At 41.5% G+C, this 19,360-nt stretch overlaps 1 protein-coding gene across 7 annotated transcripts in view; it reads right to left on the bottom strand.

The window, feature by feature from the left end:
• Nucleotides 1-19,360, bottom strand: part of REPS2 (RALBP1 associated Eps domain containing 2) — a 263,541-nt gene that overhangs the window by 79,306 nt on the left and 164,875 nt on the right. For 3 of the 7 annotated variants that reach the window (XM_006218097.4, XM_072956288.1, XM_072956293.1), the window contains 4 exons: nt 14,434-14,503; nt 12,930-12,983; nt 8,507-8,552; nt 5,222-5,358 (listed from right to left, as the gene is read on the bottom strand). In XM_006218097.4, the coding sequence (XP_006218159.2) occupies nt 5,222-5,358; nt 8,507-8,552; nt 12,930-12,983; nt 14,434-14,503 (307 nt within the window). The remainder of the gene's footprint in view (nt 1-5,221; nt 5,359-8,506; nt 8,553-12,929; nt 12,984-14,433; nt 14,504-19,360) is intronic. The other 4 variants (XM_072956294.1, XM_072956291.1, XM_072956292.1 and 1 more) reach the window with 2 other exon arrangements.

Genomic DNA, 19,360 nt, shown 5'->3' with positions numbered 1-19,360 from the left:
TAGGCAAGTCTGAGACAGAAAAACTTAGCAGGGAAGGCCATCTCTGGTACTCTCAGATACCATCTGATCACTGCAGCTATAGGGTGAAAAGTAAATTTTTTGTGCTCGGTAGTATCTGTACATGAGACAAGATTAAAAAGATACAAACGGATATTCAATGAAAAGTAAGTTCTCTCTTACTCGTGGTCCCTAGTCATCCTACTCTCTTCCCCAGAGGCAATCACTGTTACCACTTTCTTAAGTGTCCTTCCAGAAACTGTCTACACAATTCAGAACATACATACCCTGCACCATGCCTTTTTGACTTATCTGAGATAAGCTCTCCATTTAGTACACATACCTTAATCTTTTTAACAGCTTCAGAAGATTCCATGATATGGGTGTACCATAATTTCTTCACCATGGAGTATACTTCTATTATCAGTATGTCTGAAGCAGAGATAGAACATTAGCTACCCATGGGCAGATACCACCCATGGACGTATTCTGTCTGGCCATCACAATGGTTTTAATATGTGGATCTCAAAGTATTTGGCCATATGGGATGTGGTGGAAAGAGCTGTCCACCAACATCCACTCTCCTCTCTTACAGTAAGCGGGGTGTCACTGGGAAATGGCTGGCCTGCCAGGGACTTCAATTCCAGCTGCCTGGCAGCAAGCTCTATCCATGGACTAGGTTTCCCCAGTTAGATCTGCGTGGAAATGATGAGGGCTCCTGGTCTGAAGCTTCAAAGGAATGACTATGTCTCCTCCACACGACCTCTGCCCCTTCAGCCAGGTGATGCTCCACTATTGGAACAGGGCTGTTGGAGCAGAGGCAGACTGCGGTGGCCGGCCAACACTTACGGAGACCTCAGGCTGCAAACCTTAGGCATGGCTTTGGGGGAGGCAGAACAGTGTCAACAGTGGGAGGAGGAGAGTTCCCACCCCTACGCAGTGGAACAGAAGAAACCCTTTTATGAGGGGAGAAAAAAAAACCTCATCAAAACAACTGTTTCAGTGAGGAAAAGGAGGTGAGGATGTAAAAAGTATCACCTTTACTGTGTGATTTTTCTTACAGGAATTTCAGTAACAAAATACGTTTTGTAGCTGTACATATAGAGCTATAGAATCTAAACATCACAAGTCCCAGGTTTCACTGCCTCTAGACTTTGTATGCTTGCGTCATCACAACCTTAGACTTCAAACACAGCAGCTGTGTGCAACTGCGAGACAACACGACTTGGCTCAACAATGACAAAGGCGCTCTCCCTTTTACACACAGCCATCCTATTAGGACTACTTTGCCCTGTGAAAACACACGCTTTAGGTGTAATGCCAGCAACCACTTAGCTAGAGCCCTGAGACAGTCCAAACCCCTCTAAGTCACATGTTCACACCCTCTCTACAGATAGCAAAGTTAAAGCCAGTTGTCCCACACTGCAAGAGCTGGCCTCAGTCATTTTTTGTAGATTTACATCTTAAATCAGCCCTTTCTTATTTTTCCCCATATCATGTTACCTATCACCATAAATTTGAAGGTATTAATAAATACCACCCACTTCTGAGCTATTCCTTCCTTCCAAAGAGTCCTCTGAATCCTATCAGAATCCCACACCGAGTCTGCGGGCTCTCCTCCCCTCAGTCTCTACAGGTTCTTAGGGTATCTGCTTCTCCCTTTGCGTAAATACCATCACTCCTGTGTAACAACCATGTCACCTTTTTCTTCATTTCCCTCTTTCATCTTGCTTCTTGGCATCTTCTCTCCATCCTATTTCTTCTCAATGCTATCACTCCACTTCAGGTTACTCTGACTCAGTAACTTAGCCTCATTCACTCTGTTTTTCACAATCCTGTGGTCTTCATTTTTTAAAACACTGGCTTCATTTTATCTTTCCCTTTTAACTCAAGTTCTCATCTCGTTTCATCACATATCATCTTCCCCTCTTTTTTTTTAACCTTTCCTTATTCTTCATTGTTATAAACAGAGTGGCCTTAGTAGAGTCTGTCCGAAGTGATAAAGCTGGCCAAAAGATAGGGTACTAGGGCCTGGAAGAACATGGACCTTGTGAAGGAACAGGTTAGGTTAGCTTCCCCAGGCCACCCTCACATTCCTAACTGCTTGAGATAAGACAGGTCCAGAATCTCAGAGGAAAAGTGAGGCGGAGACAAGCAGCCCCAGTGGTTAGGCAAAGAGATGCATCAACAGATGCTGGGTGTGCCTCCACGCGGGCAATTCACAAAAGAAGAAATAGTAATATTCAATAATGATATGAAAGGACAGTTAGGCTCAGTAAGAATCATGGAAATGCAAACATCTGTCTATCAGACAGATACTGATTAAAAAGATGAACGTTAGCCAGTGCTGGTGAGGGCGTGAGGAAACACTCTCAGATGATGCTAGTGGTAGGGTGAGTTGACAGGTACCAGTTTCCTACATTACAGTTTGGCAACATCTGTCCACACTTCAAACACATATGACCTTTGACTCAGCACCTCTGACCTCTAGGATTCGGTCCAAGAAAATAAGTAGGTGAGGAAACAAAGATACAGATATGAAGTCATTAATAGCCTCTGCCTTGTTTATAACATGAGGGCAAAGTGAGCCTGGAGGGGAGCCTGGGAAAGAGAGGTCCAGGCCTCGGGGGGGGGGGGGGGAGCAGGGGAGAAGAGAGGGGAAAGCGGAGAGGAGGCCAGGAGAAAAGAGCAAGGAGAGCACGCAGGATGGGAGAGGAGTGGACGAGGAAGGGAGAAGGAGAGGAGGACAGGGAGGCAAGAGACAGGGGTACAGGGAAGCAGGGGAGAGAAAAGCCTCCCACAGGGCACGATCCATCACAGCACATTCAGATCGCACAGCCGCTGGAAGACACGACACTGCAAGATGGTTAATTAAGAAGCTCGGGAGACGGCACAGCAAGCACGGAGTGACCCAGCTTACCTAGAGTGACACATAAAGACAAGTGCTGCAGAGGGGTCACCACACGGTCACCATGGTGCTCTCTGGGTGCACTATTCTGATTGGTTTAGACCTGACCTCATGCTTTCCTACTTTGTCAGAATTTCAATAAGTAATCTCTAGCAATATGCAATACACTGAAATTCTACATAATTTAGACAGACCTTTGTACTTTCCTGTGAGAATTAACCCGGCTGGAAACAAATTAAGTAGATGCAATGGTATGACCTGGTTTTCATGCTGCAGAAATGCTCTGTTCTCCACGTGATCAATTTAAACTCTCATTAAAATTTCATTTGTGTACACCTCTCCTGAAAAGACAATGGAATTCAGCTATGAATGCAGATGTCACCCACCCAGCTCTTCTTTGGCATTTCTCAAACTAAATTACTTATCCTCTTGAAGTCATGTCAAAGTTGGTGACGTAAAAAGAAGCCGTCTTAATTCAGGTTTTCCTGAAAGCAGCCCCTAAGACAAGGACTCAGGACCAGGCATTTGATTTAGGTGTGGGGACAATACGACCAGGCAGGAGGGAAACAAGCCAAGAAAGGGTGTGTTCATGGAAGGGGGACGACAGGGCCAGCAGCTTGGTCCCTCAGCAAGCCCTCTCAGAACTGTGGGGAACAAATCACAGAATTGTTCCACTGGGGATGAAGGGCGTCAGGGGGCCTTGCTCAGACTCCTTTCCCTCATCGGTCTTCTGTGGGAATGAGTGACCAGGGGCCAAACATGGTGCTATTTGGATTTCGTTATTATCTCATCAACACCCTATAATTGTGGAGTCCTGACCCTGTTTTCCAGATTAGGAATCTGGGATGCAGAAAAGATTGCGACTTGCTGAAAATCAAATAGTTAATAGGTAGCTGAGCTGGACTCGAAATCCAGTCTTGTCTCTTCCACTCTATGACACAATGTCATAAAAGCCACAGCATGTCCATTTTCCAGCACAGCTGGCACTCACTCCTCGCAGGGAGAGACACAGCCTGAGAGACGCGTGCACATTTCCAGCCTCTCTCCTAGCAAGGAAACCACATAGAGAGAGTTGCCCAAGATTGTTTTAATCTTCTTGCATCTACAGAAACATCTTCTAGGTCATAATCCACTAGCCATGTGAAATTTTTATAGCATCATCATCCATGGCTACTCCCACTCCAAATACCAGTTACTATGAAATTATGCCAGAACTTGGATCAAAGTATGGGGGGAAATTCAAGACAAATTTTTATCTGATGAACTCATGGCAGAGAATCAAATTTCAGAGGGAGTTCCAGATTCTAGTATATTACAAAACAATCTATAACTTTACTGTGAGGAGAGTTACTTTATTAGAACAAATAAAACAGGCTGAGCTCTGCTGGGACACAGGGGTCATGCTAATGTGTGAGCAAAGGAGAGTCTTTTCTTGCTTTAGTAGAAAAGATAATAATCTGCAAATCACTAGCATCTGAGGTTGACTTGATTTAAAATGCACCTAGATATAGAAAAAGTTCCAGGAAATCACTGTATTTATAGCTTGCCTGCATTAGTCAGTGGAAAGGCTCTTGCTGCTCCCAAAATAACACTTGGGACGGCTCTGCATCCTCGCACTCTCACTAACATGAAGGCATGGCCCTCACCTGCTGTTCCGCAGGCTCCCCAGGAGGACGTCTCCTCTTCACAGGGAGCCAGGGGAGCAGACAGGCCCCTCCAGCCTTCCCGCCTCCAGCCCAGCTGTGCAGCAGCTGGCTCAACAAAGTTCCAATCCCAGAAGCCCCAGCCTACCTGAAGGAGCCCTTGCCCTAGACACCCACACCAAGCACCGAAGCATCAGTCAGATTTCAAAAGCAGAGCCCCTTAGCATTAAGCCCTACAGGACCCTCACTGCAAAGGTAAAATGCAGAAAACTGTGGCCAGGCATTGATCACCGAGATCCTTCACAGAAACGGCGTAAGCATCTGAGGAAGTGACAGATGGCAATCGTGTATACAAATTATCACGAGGCAGAGAACAAAACCGCGGCCACACGCTCACTGGGCTGTCTGGGGTTGAAACATGTTCATCCTCTTGGTACAGAACTTCATAAGTCTTGGTCCACAGCAAGTGTGGGCAAGGCTCCAGACACATGTGATACCTATCTGCCTAGAAGTGCCTTCCCTCCCAAGAACACCACAGCACTGTGGAGACCTTCCCAGGACAGGAAATGGCCGAGTCTGCTCATTCTCTGGACTCACAGAGGCCTCCGTGGCAGACACCCATCCACTGACTCCCACAGGAAAGGGAAGGGCTGGGGTGCAGAGGGCACTTCACCTGGCACACTGGGCTGGAAGACTTTATTCAGATCCAAGGAGGAGGCTCTGGAATGGGTTTTCTGTGGCCGCGGTGGCGGGGTGGGAGGGTCCTCGCCCCTTTTCATGGCCTCTTCTATGGAGGTGCTAGAATAAGATCTGCAGCAAAATAACGGAAGGTCAGAAGGGAGACAGCAAAGCTTCACTCGGCAAAGTTGGGCTGAAACGGAAAATACCCACAGAAGTCAAAGTGGCTGCAAAGGCCTAGCAAGCGCCCGGAGCAGCCATGCGCTGTACTGGAGCTCAGATGCCACACCACCTGCAGCAAGCACCCAACCCCAACCCGGATCAGAACCTTCTTTAACCTCTTTGCTCTTATTACACCTTAACCAGAGGAAAAGCTTTCTGTAAATTCAAATCTGTTTCCATTGAAACTGTTAACAAGAATAACATGCTAACCCTTCCGCTTAGGTCCTTCCATACTTTAACTTCCATATTAGCTGACTGCAGAACTTTTCTCCTGTTTACATGCAAATGTGATAACAGACACATATGGAACTGGGACAGACAGGCTGAAAGTAAGAATCAAATGTTCAACAGAATATGCCACAAATGAAATTCAGAGAAGGAAAATACACATCGAGCGGGCTGAAGGGTCTTGGTTGTCTTACCACGAGAAATATGGGTTTGGGGAAATTTTCAAAGCTAAAGCCACCTCTTAACCTTCTCCCTCAATCTGTAACAAGGCAGGAGCAATTTCTGAGATTATAACTCCAATTAATGGCATTTAGTGAAAAGGGAACTAGGTCACTTGCTAGAGGTCACATAGCTAGAAAGTTGCTTGAATTTGATCCAAACTCCAGCCTCTCACTGTTTCTAAATTTCATTTTCAAAATGTTCTGATACTATGAGCCAGAGAAGAAAACTTCAGGCAGGAGTAACTAGACTATTTACTAGAGACCTACTTATTCTCTAAATTAATTCAACCCACTACATTAGCCCATTGCTTAGGAACAGGTTTGTGGATGAGTTCCCAATTTGATTTTCTAAGAAGTGGACGTGTATGTCTTACATCTGTTCTGTTGAGCCTCTCGGCTAACTTCACATCAAAGAAGAAAATGACCTTTGAATCAGAGATGTACCCTAGAGACAGATTAACCTCAGAAAACTGTTCTTGATATTTAGCTATTAGAGTAGCACTCATGAAATTAGAATCTATCAACTACTGTTAAGCAACTTCAATTCTTAGTAAAGCTGGTTTTCACACGGCAAGTTTTTATCTTCGTAAATAAGTTCCTCAAGGTTTCTTTGTGGTAGTCGAGAGTTTTGTTTGTCATGCAAGGTTGCAATCTTTAATAAAGCCACCATAATGGCATGTGACATGCTCTGGGGTGGTCCCTGTAGCATAACTGGCAAGACAGGCAAGGCAAAGTCATGCAGCCCTAGGAAGAGGGCTCTGGTACTTTCAAGCAGAATAAAAGGGAACCGACAGAAAAGGACAACGGAGGTTTCAAATGCGAACTCTTGATTTAAAAAGGAAATGAGCTAGAAATAAAAAGAACTTTCTATGCTAGATATAGCTTTAGTGACATTTTTCACTCAAAAAAGAAAAATAGTAAGTGTGTATAAATCATGTGCATGTGATCCCGTGGTGTGTGTATATATACACACATACAGTTGAGTACACTATCTCATACCACATCTCATTCCATTTTATTTCCATATATAACCTGTGTATTTATATTTTCATATGGAAAGTTAAATGAGTATCAAATAAGTAATACTATAAAACTATGACTGCAACCAATTAAAATATAAATGCAGGGAATCAACAAAATGATGAATATAATAGTGTCAGAAGGGTGATTTTCCCTCTTTCTCTCCCATTTCCACAATGCTTTATTATTCTAAAAAGGAAGATAAAAATAATTCAATTTTCTTGGTCTTAGTAAAGGCCCAGTAAGGAAGAGTGAAAATAAAAACATCCAAATTAGACCAAGAGAATAACATATAAAATTTAGCCAGAGATATTAATAATAGAATAAGTGACTGAGATTTTGTCATTTCATTTGCTTTGGGAAGGAAAGTCAGTAGAAGGTTCAAAACTGTGAGGTTCAATTTACAGTTAACATAGTACACATGAGCAGATTTCTGCTGTTCAGAGGATTTTCCTACTACGAGGGCAGATAAATGTTACTATTCCTACTTTCTAAAGCCAGTACAGACTAATTTGTAAAAGACCCATTCATCCTTTAAAAACAGGATGAGTAAACATGGTGGCCATAGAGAGAAATAATCACTATACCTTTTTTTGGTAACAAAATGAATTGGTACGAATTGGTACTGTATCTATTATTTTTTTTAAACATGAACATATATAGCTGAACCTTCTATAAACAAGGAAACAAAACTCCAATCTGGAGAATCCAGACATAGAAGGTAAACTAAAGGGGTAACTGTGATTTACAAGGAGACGAGATTTCCTTAAATGGCAGTATTTCAAGCATATAAAATATGGTCAGGTGTAAATTTACTTTCTCAGGAATGCATCTAGCAGCCAAAGAAGGAAAAAGTTCACTAAGAGCTAAGGCAAAACTTAGAAAGCACATGCAGCGTCCTGTCTTCCACCGCGGTCTACTGGTGAAGAGCGATCCCAATTCCATTTCCCTTCTTTGAGGTTCTAGCAGGTCCATTAGTGTTTCTGTATTTCTCCTCGCTCCTCCCGCCTGCCGTCTGATGTCAACCACAGCACTGCCTTACTAGCTGTCGCTCTTCAACTAGTCTCTACTGATTTAAAAACTGTGAAGCTGAGAAGAGGCTCTAAGAGGATGCAACAGACATAAGCACTGCTTACCTGAAGCTCTGGGCCTCACTGAAATCGCCAAAGCATTTTCCTTCCCTACTCTAGATTTCACCACCCAGACTTCTTACTTTTTGGTGGTCACCTTGTCACAGTAGGAAATGTCAATGTTAGGTGTCTTTTGTCCATATTTCCTTCTTTTCAAAGCTGCTTCCCCCTATTCATTATCAGCCCACAACAGGTAGCTCCTATCATACAGCCACTTCTTCAAGTCACGTGACCAGAGAGCAGCAGCCCCATCTTCCAGCACAAAGAAACACAGAAACTAGTCTCCCCACACTGCGCTGTGCTGCAGGCTCCAGCCAGGCCCCTAGGGATGCATGCACTCACTCAGAGCTTCAAGTCTAAGGGAAAAGGGGATTGTGGGTTGGGCTTTGGGTTGGAAGGTTTATTTCTGGTCAGGACAGAGCACAAAGGGCATTAAAGCAGAAATTAAACAAATACTACCTGGATCTTGGTCTTGCTTTGAGACTGTTGGGATCCTTAGGAGTGGCTGAAACAAAGATTAGTTGTTGTTTGTTTGGGTTTCATGGCTGCAGTTAAACAGGTGTATAAGCAGCACGTGGGCTAGTACAGAACACATCAATGGCTAAATCTGAGGTACAGGCATCTTTGTGGAGAACTTGACTGCTTCCACGTTTTCATGATTCTGTAATTTTATTTCTAAAGCTAAAGGCACAATCAATAGGAAAGAAAAAACAATACAGTTTTCCTTTTGTCAGAGCACTAGCTAAGAGGCCAATCTCAAATCTAAGTTGATTAATGAAGAAATTCCAGCCTAAAAAGACAACCCTCTCAAGAGGTTATTTATATAATGAGCTCAGACATGAAGGTTTCTTGGTCTATCGTGAGAGCCCAGTAATAGGTTTTGAACCAGTCTCCCCTAAAGGCTACCAAGAAATCTATTGGGCTACATATTTTAAGATTTTCTTAAAATACATTACCAGAAAAGCACGACCACAAGAAATCAAAGCTCCCACAATTAAGTTGACACGAGCTACGCAGCTTTTCCCGTAAGAAAATATTCTTATGTCCCACATTTCTGTGACCAAATCGTACACAGAATATTATGGAATTAAATCATTAAAACATTTTGTCAACCGTACAACTTTTCCTACTCCAATTTAAATCATAAACTAGCTTGTTCACTACTGACATGCATGGAGCCTGCTTTCCCATCATCGTTGTTGGGAGTAATGGGAAATATTTACAAAAACATTAATCCTCTTTTTATGTTTTCAATCCTCTATGAAAACAACTTTAGAAACCACTGGTTGCAACTTTTTCATCATAAAATGTCACAAAAATTCATTTTAAAAAAACCCTGCTACTAACTAGGAACAAGAAGAAAATAGTTTGCATATTGATTGCACAATTTTTTCCAGAAAGAAAATGTCTCGCTGCATTACCCCATCCTCTTTTACATTACTCCAAAGACAAAACCCCTCCTCGGTATGAAGCATGCTGGATTGATGATGAGCATTAAACTCCTGGGGGTAGAAAGCAGGGCAGAATGGGGGGCTGAGATGCTAACAAGGCACAAAGCAAGCCAGCAACACATACTCCCTTAGCTATGGTCAGTGGCACAAGAAAGGCACTTCTCCCAACCGAAGCATTCTGGCTTCTTGTGATGAGAACACAGGCAGCTTCCAACCTCAAACCGCTGAAAGGCCGTCAGAGTCCTGGGAAGCACGGGAAGCCCGAGGAGTGCAGCATGAGCCCGGCCTCGCGCATCCCGTGCATTGGCACCTGCCCCTTCTGCAGAGCCCAGGTGGTGAGGAGAGCGGCCCTGGAGAGACTCTCCCCCAGCCCAGCAGGCTGCCCCGGGGCTGGGCGGACGGTAGGACCCAACTCACCACAGGGCTGAGGGCTGCCCTCTGAGCAGGCCGCCCACAGCCAGGTCCAGCTTCTCTCTCAGGCCCCACTGCCTTCCAGAAATACGAGGGCAGGAGAAGTCTTGGCCATGTTAAAAGACTATTCCCCGAACCAGACCGTGGTGACCGTTAATTCCTCTGTTCACTGCCATTATCTTTGTCTTCTTGCTGGGGTGGGAGTGGGTGTGGAAAGAGGGGTGGACCCTGCTAGTGAGAGATAGACAGACAGATGGGGTGAGGGGTGTGGCTGAGCAGTGGAGACCAGGCCAGGAGTCTTGAGGCCTAGGGGCGCCTCCTGGCCATGACTCTAACTAGCTGTTACCTCTCGGAAACTCAGTTTCCTCACCTACAGAATGAAGAGAAAAATGCGGCTCCTTCCTCACACAGAGAGAGAAGGTGGTGAAGGTCCTTTAAAAATCCATGTTTTTTAGAACTGCAAAATATTACTGCTGAACAGTACTCCTAACTTTTCGAGTTTATAAATCTGGTCTCTAGGACAGCAAAGGAGGTGCAGGTTGGAGCAGGCAGTGGAAGGAGAGAACTGCTCTACTCCGCCAGACCGCAGGTGGCCGCTGGCAGTGGGGCAACTGGAGAATCAGCACAGCCATCCGAAGACAATGGTGGGAGGGTGAACAGGCCTGACGCCATCTGTGAGACCTCGAGCCATACAGAAAACAATTGCCACCGTGCTGTGTGCCCTGTTGAATTAGGCTGGAATGTGACGTTAGCTAAGAAATCCATTTGATTCCACTAATATATACTGTTTCAGCAATGAAAGGGGTACGGGCATATGAGAAAAATACGTAACAAGGAGTACCTCCAATCCCTGATGGCACAGTCCCACCCCACCTGCAACCCACCGCATCCTCTGCATCACCACCACTATCATCACCACCACCACTACCCAGTGCAGAAGGAAGAGCACCACTGGGAGATGCTCCTCCTTCGCCAGCAAAACAAGATCCCAGGCAGGGCTCAGTAAGTCTCCACAGGTTTCAGATGCGAAAAAGCTGGAGAAAACTGTTCTAGTTTAGTCTTCCATTAGCCTCCAAGCCCCTGAGAGTCAGACTCAGCACTTGGGGCATGCGAATATCTGCAAAAATGGCAAGGACATGTTGTGTTGGAATCCAGGCAGAAGTCAACAGGCGGATCATAGCTTCTCGTTGAGCAGGGGAAGGGGAAGAAGAGTGACAACTTCCTAGAACACTCCAGGCATGCCATCTTTCCGGAAAACAGAAACAGAAGAAGAGGGCGAGCCTCAAGTTTAACTCTCCAGAAGGCAGCAACTCAACTGAGGTGAACTGTCCACATGGCCTGGACAGCCATCAGAATTAGAAACCACCACCTCAAAATTCTAGAGTCTCCTGCTAGGAATGCAAACACTTCCCAGTAAAGGGGATATTAAATACATTTTCCAATGAGGGATTCCCTCAAATCCACTCCAGAAAACAGAATAGAGGGAAGAATGAAACACAAACCATCCAGCATGCTGCCAGGCAGAATGGAAACTAAGTCAGATAGACTTCACATACTGCAGCACACCCTGATAGGTTCTGGCTGGTGACGCCACACCCTATACAATGAAGGAATGTTCAAAATGACTTCTAAAGCTCATGCTCGAGAACACGTAATGCTCATGGAAAAAATAGGAAGCATTATTAGCCTCAAAGGCTGTTGGAGAAGCACAATTTAACTCTCCAGATTTAAGTAACTAGTACCATAACATAAACTTTACAAACACTAGGACATATCCACTTTAGCTCCAGAATTAGAGCTGGAAAGAACTGATCTCAGATGTTTGTCCCACACAAATAAAGCATTTCTCCTATGATGAATGAACCCGAATCAGTTCCAAAAGCCAAAACTAGGCCTGAGAATTCCTACCACTCTTGGAGTCGTAGTTGATCTATATTCTTAATTTTCTATTTCTTAACATCGCTTTCTAGAGGTAGTGGTTCCCAAAATAGGCTGCACATCAGAATCACCTGGAGGGAGGGGTGCCTAAAAATACAGGTTCTTAGGCCTCATCACTGAAATCAATCATATATTCTCATTCATATTCATTCTCACTCCCTCTGCCTCTCCCTCCCCCGCCTTCTCTCTCCCTTCTTCACTCCCTCTCCCCTAACTCATTCCTCTACCTCTACCACTCTCTTTTAAACCTTTAATGAACCTGGTGTTTGGGAAATATTGTACTATATAGCATATGCCCCAATGTTATATTGACACCTTTATTTCAACTTTAAACAAAGGAAACCTGGATGATAGCTAGTTAACCAAAACAAACATGATTTACTTATTAAATATAAAGAGTAAGAACAATAAAAGAAAATGCAGCAACTCCTTTCATGTTCTCACAACCAGAGCACCAAACAGTAATGCCATCCCTAACCAGCTTCTTTCGAACCAGGTCCATTTTGGTTCAATGATGACTCCGTCAATGAAGCTGAGGACACAGGTCCAGCCATCTCCACAGTTCACAGACGTTCTGATTCTCCAAAAACCTGGGCAAACACAACTTTTATTTTTCTCCTTGGAATCCATTCCATGTATAAGCACACTGACTTGCCTCCCTGGTGGTGAAGTATAACAAAAATATTTGAGATCTTTACTTTGGAAATGGAACACTGCACCTGGGAGCTCCTGGTGATCTACCCCATCAGCTCCTTACCCAGAAACCACAATGGCTTGTTGAAATCTTCCCAACTCCAAACCTTCTTAGTTTTACACTTAGTAACAATGAGACCCTAAATTTAAACTGAGAGATACTTTTGGTGAAATGTAAATTCAGAACTTAAGAAGAAATCACCCTCTTCTCATACCTAAAAAGAAGGAAGGGATAAAAAAGAAACCAAAAGGTTGCCTTACAGTAAAACACAAGACAAATATTTGGAGAGAAACATATTCACAGGTGAATCAGTCTTCTCACTGAGACTATGGGTGTTTTTAAATTGGAAATAATTACATAAAAATATATTAAATCAGTTTTCTCCTACCTGAATCCTCAGAAATGTCCTTCGGTAAGGCTTCATCTGTAGCACTTGTCAAAGCTAACAGTGTTTTGTTTTTAAAGAACAAGAGAGAGAAAGAAAAAAGAAAAAAAACTATAAAATTTTACTTCTGAGGCACATTACATTAAAACAAGTAATTCCTAGTCAACACTTACAAAAACAGTGTTACAAACCTCTAAGTTGCTATAGCACCTACTAAAACAATAAAAACCTCCTAAAGTATGATAACAGGTTCTCCTACAGAGAACAAAGCGATGTTTTCAATGTTTTAGAGAGAGTGCCTCTAGTGGCTAGGAGGAATATTACCAGGAAGTATCAAATACTCCCTTTCATTCCTTGCATCCATACCAAAGACAACAGGATCTCTCTGGGAGTGAGTCAGGCTTTAGTATTTTTAGAGCTTGCCAGGTTATTTAAATGGGTAGTCAAGGGTAAGTAAGACCCACTATTAAAGAGACTGATCAGAGTACTTGCTGCTACAGACAATGTCCAGTTCTGCCTGTCTCTCCTATGCAAATATTTAAATAGAGAGCATTTAATTATTGTTTCCCAATGGGAAATGTATTTTTCATGTTTAACTCCCAAAGTTGCATCTATGGCAGGCCTCGACAATAAAAACTGAAATAGCCTCACTGACTTTCAGTCCCTTCAGAAAAGCCTTTCATTCATGGGTAGTGAATCAATATCAGATAACAAAAGGAACACTGGCTTGAGAATTAGAATATCTTGATTCTTACCTCTGCTGTTTTCCTTACTATGCAAATGTTCCATTCTCCTGAATTTGAGTTTACTCATCTCTAAATTTTAGGTGATAAAACATACCAGCCTCCATTAATACGGTGTATGAGGAGGGACCTGATAGATTATAAAGCATTGTATATGGGCGTGGAGAGGGGGGAGCCTCCTCCTGTTCTTCTAGAAATTCCCAGGCCACCTCATCTCTGTGCCCTGTGCTGGCTATAACATGGACACTGTGCTGCACTGCTCTCACCCGCCCAGTAAGATAGGCAAATTGTTGCTGGGCTCCGCATCATAGCCCCAGGCCAACAAAGTCACAGAGAATAAAGCCTAGGGACAGAAAGTCTCTCCAGAAGATAACTTCCGCAAGGATTAGACCTGTGTAAAAACGTGCATTCATACTGAGGTTCTGGGATCACATCAGCCAACACAAGATGTTATGCTCTCAAATCTTGCAGTTTCCAGTCACTTCATAATTAGCACAACCAGATTCCAATGTCAGGTGTCAGAGTAGCCTGAGGGTCAGCAGTGAGTAAGGGGCCAACAAGGTGAAGAGCTTTGGACACTCAAGCTCTTGTTACCACCTTATGAACTATAGTTCTGTGACAACAATTTGAACAACTTAATCCATCCAAATACATTCATCTACTGAAAAATGTCCTCATATGCTCTAGAAGCCAGCCATTCTAAGAGAAGTAGATTAAGAAATATAGATGAAATATCCCTAAAAGGAGAAAACTCATTTTCATACCTTGTTTGTCATCACCGGTCACATCTTGGGTAGGGGCAGGAAAGTCAGCCATATCTTTAACAGACAGCTTCTTGGGAAAGAAAAGCAAGTTAATTATATGGGTTGGAATAGAAATTAAGTGATGTGCAGTGTATGATGAAAATGTTTTTAAAAGCTATATATCTTGCCAATATTTCTGTCTTCAATAAACCCTGACATTTAATACTATTTTATTTTTTTAGGTTTCTAGTGAGGAATAAGTTCATTTGTATTGAAAAACTTACATACACAGAGGAAAATAATAATATATGAGATTGAGGCATATGTATAAACCACACATTGTATCTGAATCTGTGTGGGATACATCCAGAGCATCATGTAGCATTTGCCCATTCAGTCGAGAACAAACCTGTGTTCCAGTACTTTTTCACAGGCAGAGAGAGGTTCTGACAAGTGACCCCATAATGTGGGTATTTACCAGGATGTGATATGCACAGGGTGTTCACCCTGATTCAAATAGCCTCCTGGCCATAAAATAAGAGAATTTTACTGGTGAGCAGAACAAAATTTTCTGCTAACTCACTTATAGGAGAAGTCTTCACTTATACTAGTAAGATGAATACCCAAATTGGTCAGGTATTGATTAGTTTAAAATTCTGTTTAAAATCTACTAACTATAATTGCTTATAAACTCTCAACTAACATGTACTCTATCCTCTGATAAGATTAAAGGCTAATACATATTCATGTTTGATATATATATATAAACAAATTCCAGAAAGATATATACAAATTGAAGGGTTATTGGGTAGGTAGGGGATACAGATTAAGAGGAGGTGTCACTATTGCTTTTTGATAGTCTTTTTATTTTGAACATATTCAAAAAATCAAATAAAGATAAATTTTAAAACTTAAAGAAGTAGAGTAAATTCCTGGAGCTATCTGGTGCTCCAAAAGGTTAAGTGGTTTACCTCTCAGGATTTGAACAGCCCGAGAGAGATAAGCAATACCTCTGTTTTCAAACTGTTTGAAAGAATGGAGTTACAATACTGCTTGGCGGTAACCTGATCTAGGGTTTTATAATACTCAGGCAAGTCATTCTTGGCATTGCAATGAAGCCTCCAGACGTAATTTAGAACACAGAATGTATCTTTAACTGTACCTTTCTTTCATTTTCTTCTCCTACCTGGATTATAAACCAGATCCTTAGCAGAATAAAATAATTTAGGAGTAGAAAATATAGATAAAAAGAAATTCAAAAGAACACTATTGAAAGAAATTTTTAAAATCTAAATAAATGGAAAGATATCCCACGCTCATGGGTCAGGAAACTTAATACCGGTAAGATGGTAATACTCCCTAAATTCATCTACATATTTGATGCAATCCTTGCATTTTTGCAGAATTTGACCAGCTGGTCCTAAATTTCATATAAAAATGCAAGGAGCCCAGAATAACAAAAATGTTCTTAAAAAAGAAGAACAAAGTTGAAGGATTCACACTTCCCAAATTCAAAACTTACCAAAAAGTTACAGTAATCAAGGCAGTACAGTACTCACATAATGACAGACATATAGATCAGTTGAAAAGAATTGAGAATCCACAAATAAGTTCTCACATTTACGGTCAACTGATTGTCAACAAGGGTGCAAAACAATTCAGTAGGAGAAAAATTTTTTTTCAGTAAATGATGCTGGAACAACTCAATATTCATATACAAAAGAATGAAGTTGGACCTTTTCTTCACACCATACACAAAAATTAACTCAAAATGGATCACAGACCTAAATGAAAGGCCTAGAACTGTAAAACTCTCAGGAGAAAGCACAGGAATATATCTTCATGATCCTGTATTACATAAGTTTCTTCACTATGACACCAAAAGCACAGGCAACAAAAGAAAAAAGTAGATAAATTAAACTTCATCAAAATACAAAAACATTTGTGTTACAAAGGACACTACCCAAGGAAGGGAAAAAACAAAGAGAAAATACTCTCAAATTATATATCTAATAAGGGATTTATATCCAGAATACATAAAGAACACTTACAACTCAATAATAAACAACCTAGTTTATAAATGAACAAAGGATTTGAATAGATATTTCACCAAAGAAGGCATACAAATGACTAATAAGCATGTAAAAAGATGCTCAATATCAGTTGTCATTAGGAAATTCAAATCAAAACCACAATGAGATACCACTTCACTCCCACAAGGATGCCTAAAATCAAAAAGACAGATAGTAGCAAGTGTTAACAAGGGTGTTAACCCTCATACATGGCTAGTAGGGGAATGTAAAATGGTGCAGGTACTTTGGAAAGTAGTTTGATAGTTTCTCAAAAAGTTAAACACAAGTTACAATATGATCCAACAATTCCACTCCTAGGTATATACTCAAGAGAGCTGAAAACATATGCCTACACAAACACTTGCACATGAACATTCACAGCAGCATTTTTTTCTAGCAGCCCAAAAGTGGAAGCAACCCAAATGTCCATCAGCTGAAGAATGAACAAACAAAATGTGGTATATCAATACAATGGAATGCTATTCAGCAATAAAAAGGAATGAAGCACTGACACCTCCTACAAACTGAATGAACTTTAAAACATTATACAAAGTTAGTTCTCATCACAAGGAAAAAAAGTTTTTTCTAATTCTTTAATGTTGTGTCTATGTGAAACGATATATGTTCACTAAACTTATCACGGTAATCACTTCAAGATGTGTATAAGTCAAATCACTTTGCTGAACACCTTAAACTTACACAGTGCTATATGTTAACTGAATCTCAATAAAACTAGAACAAAAAAACAAACATTACACTAAGTAAAAGAAGCCTGTCACAAAAGACCACATAGTATGTGATTCTATTTATATGAAATGCCCAGAATAAGTAAATTCAGAGACAGGAAATAGCTTCGTGATCACTAGAAGCCAGGGGAAGAGGGGAATAGTTAATGACTGTTAATGGCTACAGGCTTTCTTTTTGGAGTGAAGATGTTCTAAAATTAGACTATAGTGATGGTTCCACAACCGTTAATATACTAAAAACCACTGAGTTACATACTTTAGATGAGTATGGTATGTGAATTATATCTCAATAAGCCTGTTTACAAAAGAAAGATCTACTAATCTAAGAAACATTGCTGAAGAGGAGTATAGGTGAAATTACAATCTTTAATTCTTAATGGAAATAAGTACATGATTAACAGCTCTGCTGTCTTTAGACAAAGATGTACTTCTGAGGAAACTTCTCACGACCTGAAACAGCTACAGCTCCATTCACAACAAACACCTACGTGGAGTCATCCCTCATAGGGCTGGTACCAAGAGCTATTTAAATTCCATGCATCCGTTCCTGAGAGATTAAAAGACTGGTACAAAGAAGAATGAATTAAACAGTTTAGAAAAACGTGAAATAGATAATCATTAGCTACTAAAATCTGAATACTTTTTGAATGTCCAAACCATCAATTAACCTCATTACTTTGCCCCTGAATTGTGTTTATTACATCATTATCTAAACATACCCCACTCCAAAAAATAAGTTTTATTGGGAAAGTGTTTTGTGTGTTTTTCTTTTGCTTTCTTGTTTGAATGGGTCAAAGCAAAGACTAGGTAGCTTTTAACCCACATCACCACACTCCCAGAGGAGTCAGTTAAAGTACAGGTGTCCCTCAGTATCTGCAGGGGATTGGTTCCACAATCTTCCATAGACACCAAAATCCATGGATGCTTAAGTCCCTTGTGTAAAATGGTGCAGTATTTTCATATAACCTATGCACATCCTCCCACATACTTTAAATCATCTCTAGATTACTTATAATACCTAATACAATGCAAATGCTATGTAAATAGTTGTCAGCATGCAGCGAATTCAAGTTTTGCGTACTGAAACTTTCAGGAACATTTTCCCCCGAATATTTGCCTTCCACGGCTGGTTGAATCTTCAGACTTCATAGCCACTTGTATATATGCTCCTTTCTTTTTAGACAAATGATAAATGACTACATGGGGGGAAAGCCACATGAGTCAGTAATTAATTTCTCCCCCTCAAAAAATGATAGAAGTCTTTGACTTCTGTCATTTGTCTCTGTTGGAATGGCAAAGACCATCGATATCATGGCAAGTTGGAATAAAACATTTAACTAGAAAGAATAAGAATTATGAGATTTTTAATAAAACACCTAAAACATCATAATTTTACACAAGCAAGCGGATCCAAAGCAAAAACAAAACAAAATAAAGAAACAAACAAACAAACAAAACAAAATAGGGCAACTGCCTAAGAGTTGTACCGATGTCTGTCCTGATCTGACAAACTTCTCTGGACACTGTCAACAACCCGAGTCTACCGAGGGCTATGAAAAATGGCTAATATCTTATCTGCTTCACCATCATACACACTCTATAGAAAAAGAAACTGAAAAGGCCAAAACTCTTCAAATGCACATCTATCACTCCTCCTGAAATCACTTTATCTCTTTCCCACGAATAGAAATCTGCTGAGGAAAGTAACATGGAGGCTGCCAGCCCAAGAAAGAGAAGCAGGGAGGCCAAGAGAGATGTTACAAGAGGGAGAACTACAGAAGTAGGCATGATTGGCTAGGAGAGGAGCCGAGGATGGCATCCACAACACACGCTATAGGCATGAGAGCCTCATGGGAAAGAATAAACAATCACACAGAGTTAGTTGCAAGACATTTTTTTAAACTGCCTGTATCCTGCCTTGACTTGTATCATCTTGCAATGGTTAGAGGAGTGTAACAGGAGCCTATGAATAAACCTCCATTTATTAAACATTTCCAGATTTTTTGCAGGATGGGAAGAGCAGATATCTTAAGTAGACATCACAGGAATCATAATGGTGATGATGATGACGATAGTACTGATATTAACAACAGCTATAATGACCTCCAGGTACTGATGCAGACTTCACAC

Source organism: Vicugna pacos, chromosome X (genome assembly GCF_048564905.1).
Source record: "Vicugna pacos chromosome X, VicPac4, whole genome shotgun sequence".
Taxonomy (NCBI): Eukaryota; Metazoa; Chordata; class Mammalia; order Artiodactyla; family Camelidae; genus Vicugna; species Vicugna pacos.
The sequence above is the reverse complement of the archived record's forward strand: the minus strand, read 5'-3'. Positions and strand labels throughout refer to the sequence as shown.